This window comes from Littorina saxatilis, linkage group LG4 (assembly GCF_037325665.1).
Source record: "Littorina saxatilis isolate snail1 linkage group LG4, US_GU_Lsax_2.0, whole genome shotgun sequence".
Lineage (NCBI taxonomy): Eukaryota > Metazoa > Mollusca > Gastropoda > Littorinimorpha > Littorinidae > Littorina > Littorina saxatilis.
Window position 1 is genome coordinate 65206986 of NC_090248.1, and position 20204 is coordinate 65227189.

The window sequence follows — 20204 nt, forward strand, 5'->3', positions numbered from 1 at the left end:
CCGGTGCTATCGGCACTCCTTATAACCGGACTCAGGGCCGGTTTGGGGCCTAATTTTTCACTCCTAATAAGAGAGGTATCGTATAACCGAGCTCCTTCTAAGCGAGTTTTCGTAAGTCATAACAAAGAACAATGTAATTCGGGGATTTTTTTTTCTCCTCATAAAAGAGGGGGGGGGGGGGGGGGGGGTTGGAGAAGGAGTAGAAGAACAAGGGAAGATATTACCCAATATTGACGGACTGTGTGATGATATCTTCTGCTATGGTCTGTTGAGACAGTGATATCAAAATCGAGACCGGTCAGTCAATGTTAGATATATTGGTAATTCTCTGGACATTTTGTATTTACTGTACAGAAATTACAAAAGTATTTGTCTCAGTTTTGGCTGTTCCACATCCCTCCCTCTGATTATTATTTCTTTTTGTTCACTCTTTTCTTGTACTTTTCAGTACAGCAGTCCCTGCAATGTACGGCCCCCGGCGTGAGCGGACACCTGACATGTACGGACACATTTGCTCGGCACGGAGTGTTTTCCTTCTATATTTGCCCCCCCTTAAACGGACACCTGCAAAACGTGGACACGGACACTCATTTTCGGTCCCAACAGCAGGTCATACCTCCAATGTACGGACAGACCATCGTCAAATTTTCACCACAACAAAATCGATAACAGAGCAGTCCGGCTCTTGGTGCAAAGATCACAGCCGCAATGGCGTGACGACAGTCACTGGTAACTTGAGTGCACCTGTAACCATCAGGAGGGGGGGGGGGGGGGGGGGGTAGTTTTGGTCAGGAGTGGAGTACATGCGAAGATGCCAACACGAAACTGCACTGTGCTCTTTATTCTTGTCTGTTGGACGTAAACAACAGAAACCACAGTCGATGAAGGTCCTGAGCGAAAGAGAGTGAAAAACCGGCCACAGTTCTCAGCATCGTGTGTCTGTGTGTAACCTCTTTCATTGACATTGACAAGATACTCTTGTTTCCCCTCAGCCTTGACTAGTGAGTCGGTTGCCTAATCTGTGAACCCTTCAGTTGTCTTGCTGTGTCAAAAGTTACGACACAGTCAACTGGTTTTGCTCTGAGTGAACAGTTAGAGCTGACCTCTCTGGCCACAGCCCAACAGTACATGGCTGGAGGGAGTGAGAGAGAGAGGGAGGCGGGGGGGGGGGGGTGGAGGGGTAGCTGGCTAAACTCTGTGGGGTGTCAGGTGTCACTGCATGTCAGCAGGAAGAGCATTGGAGAGAAATAGAGAGGTGTACTCTTCCACACAATTTCCAAGCATCAGTTGTCACGGCTTGGGGTAGGCATTAGTGAGGGAGAGTGGGAGCTGTGTTATGTACAGTGTATTTCCGACTGAAGAGTGAAAAGTCACTGCCATGCCACATGATCGGCATGCAGTCAATAAAGCCAGACAAGATGAAAATAAATTACATGATTATGACATGCAGCTCTATCTGCTGCTATTTATTCAAACTGGGTTTCAAGCTTATTCTTGCAAAGCATCTGCACACGCTCCTCTGTGCTGTGTTTGTGTGGCTGCTTTCGTATGTCAGTGCATGGTGAGTGTGTTCACTGCCTTGAGGATTTATTTTATCTCTTCTTTTCAACACTTTTCATACAAATCACTTTTACAGAACGTTTAAAGAAGTATTAGGAGTTTATTGTTTAGTAGCCACAAGAAGTGATTAGCATAGACTCAATCCTGTTGTTTGTGTGTCTCTGTGTGAGTGTATGGGGGAGGGGGTGCTGTGGTCACCCCTCCCGTGACCGGACACCTGCAATGTACGGACAGTTTTGCTATGGCCCAAGGGTGTCCGTTCATGAGAGGGACTGCTGTATTTAAAAATGTCTTTTCTTTCAAAAAGTCTTCAGTCACTTGCTCAACTAAATTCTGGGATCATTACATTTTCATATGTATTTGTTTGTTTTTAAATTCAGGTGTTTTTGTCTTTGAAGTGGGGAAGCAATAAAGAGGTCGTCGATATCAAAACTGATATCGACGGAAATGTCGTCGATATCACTTTTTACAATGAGCTCAGTTTTGCCCAATTGACCAATGGAAATCCACGTAACATATGAAATAGCAATATATATATATATGTTGGTCAAGAGTTGAGACTGGTTACCATCATTCTCGGAAATACAGTTATCGATTTATTTCATGCTCTGACGTGAACAAGACATTTGTTTTCAGGCCAGTAGAAGACTGCTGCCTAAAGGCAAAGTGCCGCTGATGCTGGGAGTTGTGGATTCCATGGACTTTCAGGGCACTGACGCCAGTGTCATTCTACGAGACCCTTCTGGTGAGAAACATGCAGCACAAAAAACATTATACCGTTTACCTGTCACGTTTTCAAAAGAAGCTTTCCATGATCCATCTTTTAACTGTTTTGAAGAACATTACAGTATTGAGTATGTGAATTTGATAGTAGAATTTTACATTTTCATCGTTTAACATTTTCCAAAAACAGTACAGTTTTGAGTATGTGATATTGATAGTAAAATTCACGAAGAAGTTCTACCTGTCAAAAAAAAAAGACTGCTTCAAAACCATATCTAACAGTGACAATGCCCCAGATAGGATTAGGAAGAGTGAAAACCTTAATGTACAACTTCTAAGTCAATCAATCAATCAATAGGAAGCTTATATAGCGCGTATTCCGTGGGTACAGTAAGTCCTTTGAAGGATGAACTTACACAGCAAAAACATATACCCTAATAAGTGCACAGTTGATTTTTTTTTCTCAGTATGTACTTTTCATGTATGTTTGGATATTCGCTTATTGATGTAGATTTTTCCATGTTTCTAAGGCGTCATTTACTGCAAAGTGTACTGATTTGTAAATGTATCCCGCCCCCTCTCCATTTTAAAGCACTGTGAGCTGTGGAGAAGCGCTGTTTGAATGTTCTATTATTATTATTAAGTGTTCTATCGTATTCTACTATCTAGTCCTTAATAGACACAACAAAAAAGGCATGTAGGACAGGAAGCAGCATCATCATAATATTATTAAGTGCAATAAAAATGACACTATTGTATTGTTTGTGCGTGCAGGTCAGATGCAAGGCACACTGCACAGAGAGGTGCTGAAAGACTTCAGTGCTGACCTTCAGCCTGGGGCGGCCATTGTGCTGAGACAGGTAAGTGATAGGGTGCTGCTGGCATGGACTCAAGTTCCAACATGTACAGCCGACCACAGTGGTACCCCTCTTTCAAGACCAATAACATTGGAGAAAATAGTGTTTTAAGGGGGAGGGAGTCTTAAAATGGGGGTGAATTTACAGTCGGAAGCTATCAACAGAAAATCGGAAAAAGCAACGGGGGGGGGGGGGGGGGGGGGGGGGGGGGGGGGGGGGATCAACTGTACTACAGTAAGGGAGATGATTCCCCCCCGCGGGTTAGGGGGAAGAATTTACCCGATGCTCCCCAGCATGTCGTAAGAGGCGACTAACGGATTCTGTTTCTCCTTTTACCCTTGTTAAGTGTTTCTTGTATAGAATATAGTCAATTTTTGTAAAGATTTTAGTCAAGCAGTATGTAAGAAATGTTAAGTCCTTTCAAGTTTGTACTGGAAACTTGCATTCTCCCAGTAAGGTAATATATTGTACTACGTTGCAAGCCCCTGGAGCAAATTTTGGATTAGTGCTTTTGTGAACAAGAAACAATTGACAAGTGGCTCTATCACATCTCCCCCTTTCCCCGGCGCGATATAACCTTCGTGGTTGAAAACGAAGTTAAACACCAAATAAAGTAAAGAAAGAAAGGGAGATGATATTATTATAATATGCATATAATTAGCATTTCCAGTACATTTTGTTCCATCAAGCAGAAAGTTTAAATATAAATAATATGACAATGATGATGCTTATATCTCTCACAAATAAGTGTAGACATTATGAGAATGACCAAAATTGATTTCCTATTGGATTATACTGCATGGTTTGACAATGTCTTGGTTTGACTGAAAACACATATTTCCAGGTGCAAATGATATAGCATGGTCTAAGACTTAGAGATCATTGATGATCCCTCTTTCACGCTAGCTAGGGTCAAAACCACATGCACAATTCGCAGAGAAATGAAGGATACAATGGTTTTTCACAGATACAGTTCATTCATCATCATCACTCATCATGATCCTTCTTTCCCTCTTCCCAGGTGAGCGTCATCAGCCCTTCATCCCGAACGCACTATCTCAACATCACAGGCGGCAACATCGTTGCCATCTATCCAGCTAGCGGCAACCAGACTCAGCCAGTTCTCCCGTCTTCCCTGGACCAGTCGACAGCCGCCCAATCCTCTCAGGAAAGGATGCAGAACTACATCCACTCAGCAGAAGTTGAGCTACTTGAGGCTGCTAACGCTGCCAAGGAAAGTGCTCTGAATAAACTCCGCAGACAAGGATCTGTCGCTTCCAATTCTCCGGCAACACCTTCATCTGGTGGTCTTCACAATCAGAGAAGTCCAGGACTGTTCGGCAACACACCAAGGGCCAGTACTCCGAGTCTCTTTGCTCCGCTGAGACCCAGAATGGCTTCTTCTTCTCCCTTGCCACAGACACCATCGGGAGGATCGTTCCAGTTGAGGAATTCAAACGTCATGTCACAAATGAGAACACCTGTTCCAGGTGTAAGAACACCTAACCCTGGCATGAGAACACCTGTTCCAGGTGTAAGAACACCTAACCCTGGCATGAGAACACCTGTTCCTGGTGTAAGAACACCTAACCCTGGCATGAGAACTCCTGGTGTGGGAAACTTTCCATCATCTTCCAGAATGCAAACTCCAAACAGGAATTTTCCCCAGAATCAACACACACCGACTGCTGCAAGTACGAGTGGTTCATTTTTACCCAGGAACTTTACCCCCTCAGCTTTGGGTGGTGGCAACTTCAGTCAAGGAAATGGTGCCAGAATCCAGCCTCCAAACCCTTCCTCTGTGTCAGGCATAAACCACACTTTTACCCCAAATAGCTTTCAGCCAAGAAACTTGAGTGCAAATGTAGGTACTCCCACACTCTCCCGATTCAGTCATGCTACAGGTGGTATGACATGTAACGCTAACACAAATCATTTGAGGACAAGCAGTGAAATAACTGTTTCGAGTAACACTTTGCAGTCTCAAAGTCAAACACACAACTTTTCTGAAAGCCAAGCATCCCAGCAGTCACAGTGGTCGTTCAAACGCAAGTCCACAGACTCAGCTGGACCTGCAGGTCCAAACAGTAATACAGACACTTCCAGCGAACAAAGTCAAGAGCCTCCAGCCAAGATACAGCATATGGGATCGTCCAATAGTACATGGACAAGCTCATCTGTGAGACTCGGTGCCCTTGCTACTGGTAGCGGAGAGACCAGCGAGCTAAATGCGGCTGCTGTGAAGAGTTGTGCTGCTGAAAAGACTTGCAGTATGTGGGATGATGGTGAGCATGGTTTCTGTGATTTGTCTTTTGTTTTTCATGAACTTCTCGAGAGCAAGCTTTTTCTGTACTCAGTCAGTCAGTGACAGAACATGAATCTTTATGGGGGTGTTTTTTCAAACTGATTTGGGTTTTGTACTTTAATGTGCTGGCTTCCCATTTGGGTTTTGACTTTCTCTTTGTGCATATTATGACACCTAATGTGTATTTGTGTGTATGCATGTGTGACTGTTCATGATTGTGTGTGTGTGTTTGTGTAGCTGTTCATGACTGATCTGTGTGTGTGTGTGTGTGTGTGACTGTGCATGTGTTTGTGTGTGTAAGTGTTTTAAGTAATTCTCTCTCTCTCTCTCTCTCTCTCTCTCTCTCTCTTGCAGAATGGTCAGATAGATTCTCATAACCACACACACGAACAGGCCCACATCTACATGCGCGCACACACACACTGAAGGCAGCGAGTGAACTCATTTTATCCATTCTGTTGCTCTCACTGTTTCAGATCTGAGCGATGATATCCTTTCACAGCTGTCGGATGACTTTTGACAAACCTGTCCTTTGCACTGCCTGAAGGAGACTCATCACATGCAACTGCAGGGGCGGTATGCTGATGACTTGTGGCTTTACACATGCGCAAGAGGCCTTGTGTTGTAGTGATAGTGTTTAAAGTTATATGGCTTGGAGTTGGACTCTAGTCTATGTGTGGACCAGTGTGATTGTTTGTATGAAAGTCGCGTCAATTTTCACAGATACCTGTACCAGGACTAGTACATCTCTCTCTCTCTCTCTTCCCCCACCCTTGGTTCTCTCTACTCCTCTCTTTCTCTCTCTCTCCCCACCCCTTGTCTCTATCCCTCTTTCTCTCTCTCTCCCCACCCCTTGTCTCTATCCCTCTTTCTCTCTCTAATCCTTTCCTCTATCACACACGCACACACACAGTCAAGGACACTATACTACACAACTTCGATCTATCAAGTGCTAAGTTTAACATAATGTTCCATGCAAGCAGTGATTAGCACAATACAGGTAACAAAATGATACTGTGTGATAATCTTTTTCAACAAGAGGGAAGCCCTTGGAAAATATTGTTCTTTTAAACGGCATGCTTTGAACATTTGATCGGCTAATGAAATTATATTTGCTGTGTTACAAGCACCAATGATTATATTCACAGATGGTTTGTTCGTATACTTTGGAAAACATGTGCAGATAAGGCCTAAAAAAAAAATAGGTGTGGTTACGGTAACCCGACCTACCCTATTTTTAGGGGCCGACCCTATGACTTTTTATTACATTTGTAAAAAAAAAAAAAAACAAAAACAAAAAATGAAAACAAGAAAACGAGTGCAGAAAACGCAATGAAAGCGAAAGCGCTCGAGTCGTCATGCAGACGACAGACGATGCAAGGGAAATAACTCCTTCTACTAAAAAGGCCCAACAGACGCTTGCCATGACAAAAATGGCGGCATCTTCTTCGGTTGCGAGTGCTACACGCTTGGTTGCTCTGCTATAATAGAAAAAAAAGTTTTAAAAAAAAAGTGATTGCCTACCTTCCTACCCTATTTTTGGGGGCTATGTTACCTTAACCACACCTATTTTTTGGAGGGGCCTAAAGTACAAGGATGTGGGGTTAGAAATGTTGTGCGTTGCTCAGAAAGGATTTTGTCGTTATTCGAGAAGACTGCAAGTATAAAATGTGCATTTTTGTTTTTTCTGCAACAGTAAGCAATGACCTATAATCTATATCTTGTACATGTGTGCACAAATGAATGCATGCATGGTTCAGTGTACAAATAAATTTGCACTGAAATGTGTGTGTGGACAATAAAGTGGTGTGTTAGTGAGAGAGAGAGAGAGTGTGTGTGTGTGTGAAAATTGATGAATAGTATGTTATCTGAATATTTCACACAGGAAAATCACAAAAGCAACAATACAAGAAATAGGAAAGAACATTTGAGTAAGGTAGAATTTATTCAACCTTTTCTTCAAAATATTATTGTACTGTGTACGCATGTATGCATTCAAAACACATTGCTACATTATGCCATTGCCAATCCTCTGTAAGCCGTTCAAAGTCACCACCACGCTTTTACATTTGTCAAACTTACTTTCTGAGCTTCAAATACATCTCAGAAATTAATTAATGTTAATGTAGCCTTTTATTTGCAAGGATAGAAAGACATTCGTGTACTTCACTTGTGCTTTTTTGGCGCCAGCTGTATTTCACAATAACAATCATGCATGATTTCAGCCCTTGTATAAGGTTTCTATCCCATTTCATTCACACCAATAAAAATACAAGGCAACAACAATAAAAAATGTTAGACCTGGTGGACATTTTCTCTATCCAAAGAGATGCAACTCACAACAAAGCAGCAAAATGACAATAAAAATCTACTAATGAGCTTTTAGGAAAGACTGTTTATAGCCATGCTGCGGAGACATATGGAGCTTATAATGCCAATTATACCTAGAAGTGGTGTAAACTAACGGTTGCCTTTTTTCCTTAGATCAATTTAACTCATGATTAAATTACATATCTTACCCAACTCACATATAGCAATTAACCCATAGTTCAGTGCTGATACCGCTGTACGCGTCCCCTTAGCAACAAGGAAGACGCCTCTAAAAAAGAGTGACCGAGACCCGTAAGGGTATCCAGGCCAGCCCGTAAGGGAGGCTGCCTTCCATATGCGCGCGCATATGCCGCCATCTTGTCATTCTACTCTCAGCGATCAGTGGAGCTGGACGCTTTTGGTACGCTCCGGCTGTGTTTCAGCCTACTTGCTTGGTCTTCCAGACCTGGTTTGTGTTCCCCTTGGTGTCTTCTTGTCTCCGGACTTCGCATTTGCTGTTGAGGTGAGATCTTTCCATTTTTTACCTGAATTTTGGCGGCATTGTTGGCTTGTTTTCGGACTTACAAAATTTTTTCCAAATTTGTTTGTGAGTTGTTTTCATCATGGCCGACAATGCGGACGGGAAGAGGGTAACATCTAAACATGTAGCTGCTTCGCCCTCTCCCGTTAGGAAAAGTTCTAGAAGTTCTAGAAGTTCTAAATCGCACGGCGATACGCCCGTGTCTCTTTCTGGTTCAGAATCCAAAAAATGTAGTGATGTTGTTGTTGACGTGCCCGGAGTTTCCGGTTCGTCGGCTAAACCTGCGGAGAAGCCTGTGCTCGGGGTTAAGCATGTTGTAAGGGATGTCTCGCCCGTAGGTTCTGGGCTCGCATCTGTGGATGTTGCCTCTTTGCTTTTGACATTAAGCTCACAGGTGTCGGCTTTAGCGGCTGAAGTTTCGTCAACAAAGGCGGAGCTACGTGCGCTGCCGGCAGGTGTCGGGGGTGCGTCGTCGCTGGCCAGTGTTCGTTTGCCTCCCTCTGCTACTGTTACGAGGGCGGACGTGCATGCGTCTCAGGATGGGATCTCTCAGGCTCCCGTGGGGTCTCCGGCCGGTGTCCGTTCTTCTTCACAAGGTATGTGTACTCCACGTGAGCGTTGTCTTGAGGGAGTAGCCTCGGGTCTAATCCCAGGTGAAAGTTCTGAAACACTGGCTGATATCCACCGCTTAGTCGGGGTGTCAGTGGGTGCTAAGGGCCCTGACAAGCGAACAGATGTTCCTATTCTTCCCGCCTCGTCAGTAGACTGTGGTCAGGTTGAAAGGCATCTGCTTCCGCCCAGGGGGCAGGAAGTTGGTGGTAGTATGGCTGGTTCTGGACTTGACTCTGTTAGTCAGTACGGGGACCAGCCTCCGGAGTGCACGGAAGGGCACGGAGACTACCTGGATGACGGTGCCGCCTCTCAGGCTGAAGGTGCTGGATTCTTTTTGCCACGGCAGCTGCCAGATGCGGTGGCTCTGGCGGCTGGAGTGGCTTCGAAATATCTCGAGGAGGAGGTGGCGGTGAACAAATCTCAGTTTGTCCATCCTCCTTCTGCCTTAGGGGATTTCAGGAGTGCTAAGGAACCGAAAAGTTCGTTCCGATTCCGGGAGTCCCCCTCTGTGGCGGTCGAGATGTCGAAGATTTTTGCGAGAGGTCGAGCTATGTCCGATGCCTTTCCGCTGTTGTTACAGCATGGGGAGGCTCCGGAGGTGGTGGGCCCTTGGTTGGCTAAAGCGGGGCAACACGTTCCTTGTTCTGCGCTCTCTAAGAGCTCTAAACTGCTGGTTCGTCCCGTCACTCTACTTGACTCTTTTGCTTTGCCGAAATCAGTTCTACCGGTGACTCCGGAACTGCTTTCTTTGCGGGAGGACGGGTATGCCAGGGATAGAATAGTCCCTTACACGGAGTCTGCTCTTCAGGCTTTGGAGGAGACGGGTAGATCTTTGCTCGAGTTGGGTTCCGTCTCTAGTTCTCTCCAACGCTCTTTGTCTAGGTCTATCGCTTCTTCGTTAGACCCGTTTGAGTTCCGTTACGACGCCTCCCAGGAGGATGTGACAACTCTGTTGGCGACGCTTGCCAGGGTCTCTCAGGAACAATTGAGCTTGTCAGCCAGGCTTTACGGGCATGCTGTGCATTCCCGCAGAACTGCCTTTTTGGCGGGTTCAAAGATCCGAGACAGGGGTACCATTGACAGACTTAAGGTATCTCCTTTTACGGAAGGGTCGCTGCTGGGTGCTTCCTCTTTGGACGCTTTGCAGAAGGAAACCCAGGACGCTAGGGATCTGGCTATTGCAAGGATTGCTCACCACGGCTTTCAGAAGGTTCAGAGCAAGCCTACCTCTCAGAATAAGGCTCAGCCTTCTTCGTCTGGGGGGGGCAAGATGCAAAATCAGTCCACCTCTTTTCGGGGTAGGGGGCGAGGCGCGCCTTACCAGAAGAGAGGCTCCTTTGGGGGTTCTCGGGGGTCGGGGCACAAGCCTCACCCCCAATGAGGGTCTCCCGAGCCACTATTCCCAGTAACCCCCGCCTTGGTGGCGGCGGGTGGCCCCTCCAGGGCCTTGGCCGCCTGGACACGCCTGGTGTCCAGCCGGTGGATTTTGGGAATAGTGCGTTCGGGATTCCGTCTCCTCTGGGCAGAGGGGAAGGCGCCTCTGTCCAGGATACCTCCGCCTTTCAGATACCCCGTAGACCCGGAAGCCAAGTCAGCCGTTCATGCGGAGGTGGCTTCCCTTCTCCTGAAGGGTGCGATAGAGGAAGTTCGAGATCGAGAGTCCCTCGGCTTTTACGGCAGGCTGTTCGTGGTGCCCAAAGCCTCAGGGGCATGGAGGCCTGTTTTGGACCTGTCCACCCTGAACAAATACCTACGGGTAGTCAAATTTGTCATGGAGACTCCTCTCTCTGTAAGGGAAGCTCTGCGTCCGGGAGATTGGGCCACGTCGGTGGATCTCACCGACGCATATTTCCATGTGCTCATGCATGTTCAAGACAGGAAATGGCTGCGCTTTCTGTGGGGCGAGAAAGTGTTTCAATTTCGGGCACTCCCCTTCGGGCTTTCCCTGGCCCCCTGGATCTTCACGCTGGTCGTTCGCCAGCTTTGCTCTCTTGTCAGACAAGAGGGGGTACGCCTACGGGCGTATTTAGACGATTGGTTGAATCTGCATCAGGATCAGTACATGTGCAGAACTCATACTGCAAGGGTCCTCGACCTGGCGGCTCAGCTGGGCTTTACAGTCAATCTAGGGAAGTCAGAGTTAGAACCATCCCAACGCTTCACTTACCTGGGCATGGATTTCGATACGGTGGAGTGGTTAGTCCGCCCCTCTCAAAAGAGGGTGGACAAGCTTCAGAACTTGGTTCGCTTGTTGAACGGAAAGAATGTGTCCACGGCCCGGGAGTTGTCCTCCCTACTGGGGCAGATGGAATCGATGGCTCCCCTTGTGCCTCTAGGCAGGGTCCACAAGAGGCCGTTTCAGGCGGCTTTGAGGAGGCAGTGGGACCAAGCCTCTCAGGGATGGAATGTTCGCATAGGACTGGGGAGTTGGTTCAGCAACACTACAAGTGTTTGGCTGCTCCCCTGGGTCTCTCAGGGTGTTCCGATCGTTCCTCCGGCGCCGGAGAACATTCTAGTTACAGATGCGTCCATGACAGGCTGGGGAGCTCATCTGGCCGATCAGACAGCCTCCGGTCTGTGGGATCTCTCCCAAGCTCCTCAGCACATAAACGTGCTGGAGCTGGAGGCTGTGTCTCTGGGTTTACGGGCTTTCCTGCCGCTTCTGGGGGGCAGTCATGTCCAAGTCCACACGGACAATACGACTGTGGCCGCTTACATAAATCGGCAGGGGGGCACACGCTCGCAGAAGCTGTCGGAGAGCGCTTGCCGTCTGTTGGTTTGGTGCAGCTCGCACAACATACTTCTCTCAGCGAAGTACCTGAAGGGCACGCTCAATGTTTTGGCGGATGCCCTCAGTCGGGGGGACAAGGTTCTGCATTCAGAATGGACCCTCTCCCACCAGGCGTTGGACCGTCTTTGGGTTCAAGTAGACAAGCCTTGCATAGATCTGTTTGCAACAAGATTCTCGACCAGGCTCCCCCTTTTCGTCTCACCGTTCCCGGACCCTCTGGCGTGGGCGGTGAACGCGTTGGATCTGGATTGGACAAATCTGCAGGCTTACGCTTTCCCTCCGTTTTGCCTGCTAGGGAAGGTGCTAAGAAAAGTGGATCTGGAAAGACCAGCTCTGGTGCTGGTGGCTCCTCTTTGGCCCAGCCAGCACTGGTATCCAGACCTTCTGCGGCTGGCAGTGCGCCCACCCATTCCTCTAGGCGTTCGAAGGGGCGACCTGTTACAGCCCAGGTCAGGGGTCCCGCACGAGAATCCACAAGCGTTGCAGCTTCACGGCTGGATTCTGTCAGAATCTCTCTGCGTCGTGCCGGGGCCTCGGCCACAACTCTGAAACTGGTACAGAAAGCACACAGAGACTCAACTAGCTCCGTGTACTCTTCTCATTGGGCTGCATGGGCCAAGTGGTGCTCTGAGAATAAGGTTCAACATCTTTCCCCAAGGTCCATGGAGGTAGCCAACCACCTCTCTTGGTTGGCTAGTAGGGGGGTCTCTCCTTCGTCACTGCGAGTTAGAAGGTCTGCGATTTCTTCCACTCTTAGACAGCTCGGTCGCAAGATCACTCTGGACGGTGTCATTTCAAGCGTGCTTAAGGGAGCTGCCCTTGACGCGGCTCTCTCAAGATCACAGCTCCCTGCCTGGGATCTGTTTGTGGTTCTCCGTTTCCTTGCGTCGGAGGACTTTGAGCCTCTCCGGTTGGCTAGTTTACCTAATTTGACGAGAAAAACTTTGTTTTTGGTCTTGCTCGCCACGGCTAGGAGGGGTAGCGAGGTGCACGCTCTTTCTGGTCTCGCTAAAGATATTTCCCTGGAGAGGGATGGCTCCTACTCTTTGAAATTTACGTCTAATTTTCTCGCTAAAAATCAAAAGCCCGGTCAGGCTTCGCCTTGCATTCGTATTCCACCCTTGAGCGATATACTCGCTCCTGGAGACCCCGATCTGTCAAATTGTCCTGTCAGGGCGTTAAGCAGCTACCTGTCTAGGTCTTCGCCGATTCGCTCGGAAACTCAGAGATTATTGTTTATATCCCTCAACACTGTGCGGGCGAAGGATATCTCGAAGGTCACCTTGACTAAATGGGTTTCACTGACCATTAAGCAAGCGTATGGATGGTGGCAACGCCAGTCTGGCGAGGTCAGGGCGGTGCTTCCTCTTACGTCAGCCAGGACGCACGAAGCGAGGGCTTGGGCGTCTTCTGTGGCCGTGCTTCGCTCAGGGCGCCTATCAGAGGTCCTGGCGGCGGCTTATTGGAAATCTGAGGACGTGTTCATCAATTTTTATTTGAGGGACATTGCGGCAAGGCGGCAAGATGGCAGTGCGGCTTTGCCGGCTCTCGTGGCTGCAGGGCAGGTCCTGCGGTCTTAAGTTGGTAAGTACCCTCCTCCTATAGTAGCAATCTGCTATATGTGAGTTGGGTAAGATATGTAATTTAATTAAAAATTTTAATAATAAATTTTCATTTGATTAATATACTTACCCAACTCACATCGTTTATTCCCTCCCGCCTCCCCGCTGTGGGGGGTATGGGGGTCTAAAAAAGTAGTGAGTTGGGCTTCGTGTAGAATGACAAGATGGCGGCATATGCGCGCGCATATGGAAGGCAGCCTCCCTTACGGGCTGGCCTGGATACCCTTACAGGTCTCGGTCACTCTTTTTTAGAGGCGTCTTCCTTGTTGCTAAGGGGACGCGTACAGCGGTATCAGCACTGAACTATGGGTTAATTGCTATATGTGAGTTGGGTAAGTATATTAATCAAATGAAAATTTATTATTAAAATTTTTAATTATAATATGCACACAAAAATATCTTTCATCTGTATTAAAAAAGAACAAGTCGCGTAAGGCGAAAATACAACATTTAGTCAAGTAGCTGTCGAACTCACAGAATGAAACTGAACGCAATGCAACGCAGCAAGACCGTATACTCGTAGCATCGTCAGTCCACCGCTCATGGCAAAGCAGTGAAATTGACAAGAAGAGCGGGGTAGTAGTTGCGCTGAGAAGGATAGCACGCTTTTCTGTACCTCTCTTCGTTTTAACTTTCTGAGCGTGTTTTCAATCCAAACATATCATATCTATATGTTTTTGGAATCAGGAACCGACAAGGAATAAGATGAAAGTGTTTTTAAATTGATTTCGGAAATTTAATTTTCATCATATTTTTTATATTTTTTTATTTTTAGAGCTTGTTTTTAATCCAAATATAACATATTTATATGTTTTTGGAATCAGAAAATGATGGAGAATAAGATGAACGTAAATTTGGATCGTTTTATAAAAAACTTTTTTTTTTCTCACAATTTTCAGATTTTTAATGACCAAAGTCATCAATTAATTTTTAAGCCACCAAGCTGAAATGCAATACCGAAGTCCGGGCTTCGTGAAAGATTGCTTGACCAAAATTTCAATGAAATCGGTTGAAAAATGAGGGCGTGACAGTGCCGCCTCAACTTTCACTAAAAGCCGGATATGACGTCATCAAAGACATTTATCGAAAAAATCAAAAAAATCCGGCGATATCATACCCAGGAACTCTCATGTCAAATTTCATATAGATCGGTCCAGTAGTTTAGTCTGAATCGCTCTACACACACACACACACACACGCACACACACACACACATACACCACGACCCTCGTCTCGATTCCCCCCTCGATGTTAAAACATTTAGTCATAACTTGACTAAATATAAAAAGAAAAGGAGGCTGATGAAAGTGTAGCAATACTGTCCAATGGTATGTACACACATGTGGTTTTAGAGACTCCAACATGTTTTAAAATGTTCAAATAAAACGAGAGATGTACTATATCACACTGCACAGCAGTGCTGCTATATGCGCTCTCTCTCTCTCTCTCTCTCTCTCGCTCTCTCTCGCTCTCTCTGCAATTGCTTTATTGATGTTCCATTCATGTATTTTCTACTACTTTTCTCATTTATTATTACTGTATGTTTGATGTTTCTATGATTCTAGTCGGGCGCACGCGTGAATATGTGTTTGTGTGAATGTAAAGGGCACATTGTAAGATTAAGCCTATGGCCTAAAATGTCTACCCTTTATGTGAATAAAATGTTCTAAGTCTAAGTCTAAGTCTAAGTCTAAGTCTCTCTCTCTCTCTCTCTCTCTCTCTGTCTGTGTGTGTGTGTGTGTCTCTCTCTCTCTCTCTCTCTCTCTCTCTCTCTCTCTCTCTCTCTTAACAATTCAATATTCACACATACAATGCATATAGAAAATAAAGTTCCATCATGATTGTACATTGTACTACCATGCATCATATTGGTTAACAAAAATACTCCTATACTCTTCCATAGTCCTAATGCACACAAAAATATATATAGGTATCAAATCAGCTGCAGAGCATTCACACACACACACACACACACACACACACACACACACACACACACACATGGAAGCACATTGTATCACAAAAACAAAAAGTCCATGAAGTAAACCAAAAGCTAAAAATATCAACAGGCACACAAGGCACTAAAACACAAAAAGTACAATCAAAAAAGTGTAACCGTCTCGCACTCATGCAGACAAGGCGGTGTGATGATAGTCCGACTTCGCTTTTTATTCACCATAAGGCATAACGAATCACATGGAAAAAACCCTGAAACACATGTAAATAAAATAATGTAAACGTGGTGTTCCAGTACAATAAAGTTCTAAGATTGTAAATCAATAAATAGTTAAATAGTTTACCTCATTCGATTCACATTAACATTAAAACAAATTACGGCTCTCACAAGTATACATATACATCAAATATTTCATTTAGTTCAGCAACATTGCTTCACTGAGACATCGATACAAAACGGCATACACGTAAATATTATATGTATACAATGCAACCAATTTACAACATCAACATGTGAATCTGACATGCTGAGAATAATTTAACATGAACTCCATTCTTAAATAAAGAATGTCACACCGCAATAATAAATATCACATACCTCAAAAATACTGTAGTTGTAGTTATGAGGGTTTACTCACTCCTCAGTCTGGCCAGGGTAAAACCTACAAGCATTACATCAATTATTACTATGTGCACATCATATATGTAGACAATGAAAATAAATATCAAACTCAGGTATTACATAAACCAACTCTTTGTTTCCAATAATAAAAATACATCAGTGCCTTCTTTCAGTAGCAATTGAGACTGACATTTCCCTAGACACATTATTCAAATAGAAAGTAACTTATGAGCAACATGAACGCCATCAAAAATAAAGAAGCTGGCTCCAAACTAGTTTATGTTCACATTCCTTCTTTTCAACTAAATTCCAAAGCATTCAAACTGAACTAACTAAACTGGCATACAGTTATAATAAAACAATTTCATTCAACAGTCCTGTCATTCAATTCATTTAAGTCAATCTATTTACTAAAATAAAGCATTCATACTAGCATGATCTCACTTACCAAAACAGCAAAAGGAATCTTGTACAGACAGGTTCAGGTGGTAACAATGCAATGACACTGACAGGTGTCAGCATACCAAAAAATTCAGTGAGCTTAGTTCACTCAAAAAAAGTAGTCTCCCAAGCCAACATTGGCAACTAAACTGCCAATGAGAGTACAGTTTGCAGCATAAGCCAATGAAAACTTGCCATACAAACAATAGGCACTTCAATGAAGCATATTTTAACAAATAATAATAATAAACAGGCAACTGATTCCTGCACAGGCACATGAAAAGATTATTCTTTTAAAGGACACAAACAAATGAAGTTATAAGTCAAAATATACTGCCTGCCACATACACCCCCCCGATAAAAAATGGCGTCCTCGTCATTTTACACAACATTTACACCGCATTGTCTAAAACAAATTAAATTCTTGTATATTTTGTACAGTTTATCCTGACACCACAACATTGATGATTGCTTTCACAATCCATTCAGGTGTATCTCCAAGCGATTTCAAATACTCGGCTTTCTGCAGCCACTCTGGTTGCTCTTGTTGACTCATATTCATGACGTAATGTCCAGAGTTGTGCCATGCCGGGGCCTGTTTCTCCCTGAGAGATCTTCTCGGGGCTGGGTTTGGAGGCACCCTGGGCTCCTCCTCCTCTTCACTCTCCTGTGCGTGTGTTTCCAATTCTTCCGCTGAATCCAAAGGTTCCTGTGGATCCTGTTCCTCTTGGGTACCCTCCTGATCAGATACATTCTCCTCCCGATCGATCTCAGTGTCGTCGGAAATTGAACTGTGGGCGTCCCCACTGTGATCAGAGTCTTCAGTGTCACTCACTCGAGTCATCTTTGGGATTACTCGTTCTAATACTTCATTGAAATCACTGGAGTCACTGGTGTCATTGTCTTCTCCTGGTGTGTCTTCGGTGTCTTGTGAACTTTCTGACACAGCTACTCCCTTCCGGCGCAATCTTCTTGACTGGCGCTGCCTTGCTTGTTGAGGTGGAACCTCTTCCCTTGGTAGTTCTGGCTGATCTAACCTTGTTCCAAGTGGTAGGAGTAGGTTTCTATGCAGAGTTCTTTTTCTTCCTGTTCCATTCTCTTTTTGGACCACAAATACAGGAATATCACTGTTTGGTTGTTGGATGACTTCGTAAATGTCTTCTTCCCACTTGTCTGCAAGTTTGTGCTTGCCGTCAAAAGCAACTATCTTGACAAGTACTTTGTCACCAAGTCCCACATCTGCTCCTCTGGCCTTGAGATCGTAAAAACGTTTCTGCTTAGCGCGGGCTTTGCTCGCTGCTGCTGCTGGAACGCACCCACCTCTGCAACTGGCGTTGATGCTGACTAACCTTAGCCCTGGCCAGGGACGTAGGCTGAAGGTTGCGTGGTGACTGGTGTTGCCACGTGAAGCCTTGTGCTTGGTTGACGTTGTAGCCTGGCCAACCTAGGACTGGCGTGCGATGCAGAGTCTGGTGACGCGAAGTCCCTTATTGGGCGCCATTTTGTAACCGTCTCGCACTCATGCAGACAAGGCGGTGTGATGATAGTCCGACTTCGCTTTTTATTCACCATAAGGCATAACGAATCACATGGAAAAAACCCTGAAACACATGTAAATAAAATAATGTAAACGTGGTGTTCCAGTACAATAAAGTTCTAAGATTGTAAATCAATAAATAGTTAAATAGTTTACCTCATTCGATTCACATTAACATTAAAACAAATTACGGCTCTCACAAGTATACATATACATCAAATATTTCATTTAGTTCAGCAACATTGCTTCACTGAGACATCGATACAAAACGGCATACACGTAAATATTATATGTATACAATGCAACCAATTTACAACATCAACATGTGAATCTGACATGCTGAGAATAATTTAACATGAACTCCATTCTTAAATAAAGAATGTCACACCGCAATAATAAATATCGCATACCTCAAAAATACTGTAGTTGTAGTTATGAGGGTTTACTCACTCCTCAGTCTGGCCAGGGTATAACCTACAAGCATTACATCAATTATTACTATGTGCACATCATATATGTTGACAATGAAAATAAATATCAAACTCAGGTATTACATAAACCAACTCTTTGTTTCCAATAATAAAAATACATCAGTGCCTTCTTTCAGTAGCAATTGAGACTGACATTTCCCTAGACACATTATTCAAATAGAAAGTAACTTATGAGCAACATGAACGCCATCAAAAATAAAGAAGCTGGCTCCAAACTAGTTTATGTTCACATTCCTTCTTTTCAACTAAATTCCAAAGCATTCAAACTGAACTAACTAAACTGGCATACAGTTATAATAAAACAATTTCATTCAACAGTCCTGTCATTCAATTCATTTAAGTCAATCTATTTACTAAAATAAAGCATTCATACTAGCATGATCTCACTTACCAAAACAGCAAAAGGAATCTTGTACAGACAGGTTCAGGTGGTAACAATGCAATGACACTGACAGGTGTCAGCATACCAAAAAATTCAGTGAGCTTAGTTCACTCAAAAAAAGTAGTCTCCCAAGCCAACATTGGCAACTAAACTGCCAATGAGAGTACAGTTTGCAGCATAAGCCAATGAAAACTTGCCATACAAACAATAGGCACTTCAATGAAGCATATTTTAACAAATAATAATAATAAACAGGCAACTGATTCCTGCACAGGCACATGAAAAGATTATTCTTTTAAAGGACACAAACAAATGAAGTTATAAGTCAAAATATACTGCCTGCCACAAAAGGACAACTGAAGTTTTCTGTACGACAAATTTCCAATTCTTCCAATCCATTTTGCTTTTCCAGTTAACCTTCGCCGGCACTCGTGGGTCCGTGCGGACCCAGAAGGGTGTTTGATTGCAAATATCTCTTAAACGAGTTGGAATTTTTTAATGAGCTTTTAGAAATGCCTCAGACACCCAACAAGCTATCATCTCCTAAAAGCTCATTAAATTTCAGTGATAATTAATTAATTAATGGTCAAATTTAGACTACACACGGAAGCATTCGTGGGGACGTGCGGACCCATACTTTTCAAAGAAGGAAAAGCGTGTATACCCTTCCGAGGCACTCGTGGGGCCGTGCAGACCCATACTTCTCAAAGAAGGAAAAGCGTGTATACCCTTCCGAGGCACTCGTGGGTCCGTGCGGACCCGTACTTCTCAAAGAAGGAAAATTGTGCTAACCCTTCCGTGGCACTCGTGGGGCCATGCAGACCCATAATATTTTAATTGTTCCAAATACCGTGTATAATTAATTAATTATCACTGAAATTTAATGAGCTTTTAGGAGATGATAGCTTTTTAGGTGTCTGAGGCATTTCTAAAAGCTCATTAAAGAATTCCAACTCGTTTAGGAGATATTTGCAATCAAACACCCTTCTGGGTCCGCACGGACCCACGAGTGCGTCCGTGTGTAGTCGATAACGAGTGCCGGCGAAGATTAAGCAAACTACCAGTAAACTGATCTTGACAAAATAATTGCAAGGTCAAACTAAAACAGATTGACGTACATGCCAACATTCCAAAAGCAAGGATAAACAAGAGGCGAAGCCTTCAAGGCTCACGTAAGAAATCGACAAACAGTAACACAAACTCAATCACTCCGTCACACATACACACACACACACACACACACACTAAGCATAGGTGACACTGTGCAAGAAAGCGAGACACTAGATCTAGATCTGTCTGTCTGCATGTAGCCTACTTACAGGGACACTACTGCCAACTAGTCTCGGCCCGCTCAAAATAACAATGACCGAGACTTTCAGTAATTCCTTCGCGTGACGTCTAACCCTCTTACGCCATAATGTGACGTCTTCAAATGTTAAAGTTTCTACCACAGA

The 20204-nt window shown here is 44.6% G+C and overlaps 1 protein-coding gene and 1 long non-coding RNA gene across 2 annotated transcripts in view; both read left to right on the forward strand.

Moving 5' to 3' along the window:
• LOC138965382 (uncharacterized) overlaps positions 1–7541 on the forward strand; it is a 15846-nt gene extending 8305 nt beyond the window's left edge. The window contains exons 6-9 of the mRNA XM_070337524.1: positions 2197–2305; positions 3058–3143; positions 4162–5425; positions 5922–7541. Coding sequence (XP_070193625.1) covers positions 2197–2305; positions 3058–3143; positions 4162–5425; positions 5922–5965 — 1503 coding nt within the window. The 3' untranslated portion in view covers positions 5966–7541. The remainder of the gene's footprint in view (positions 1–2196; positions 2306–3057; positions 3144–4161; positions 5426–5921) is intronic.
• Positions 7542–15294: 7753 nt separating this feature from the next.
• Positions 15295–19896, forward strand: LOC138965384 (uncharacterized). The gene is made up of 3 exons (XR_011455432.1): positions 15295–15432; positions 19102–19161; positions 19798–19896. It is a non-coding gene; the product is annotated as an uncharacterized lncRNA (long non-coding RNA).
• The last annotated feature ends 308 nt before the right edge of the window (positions 19897–20204 follow it).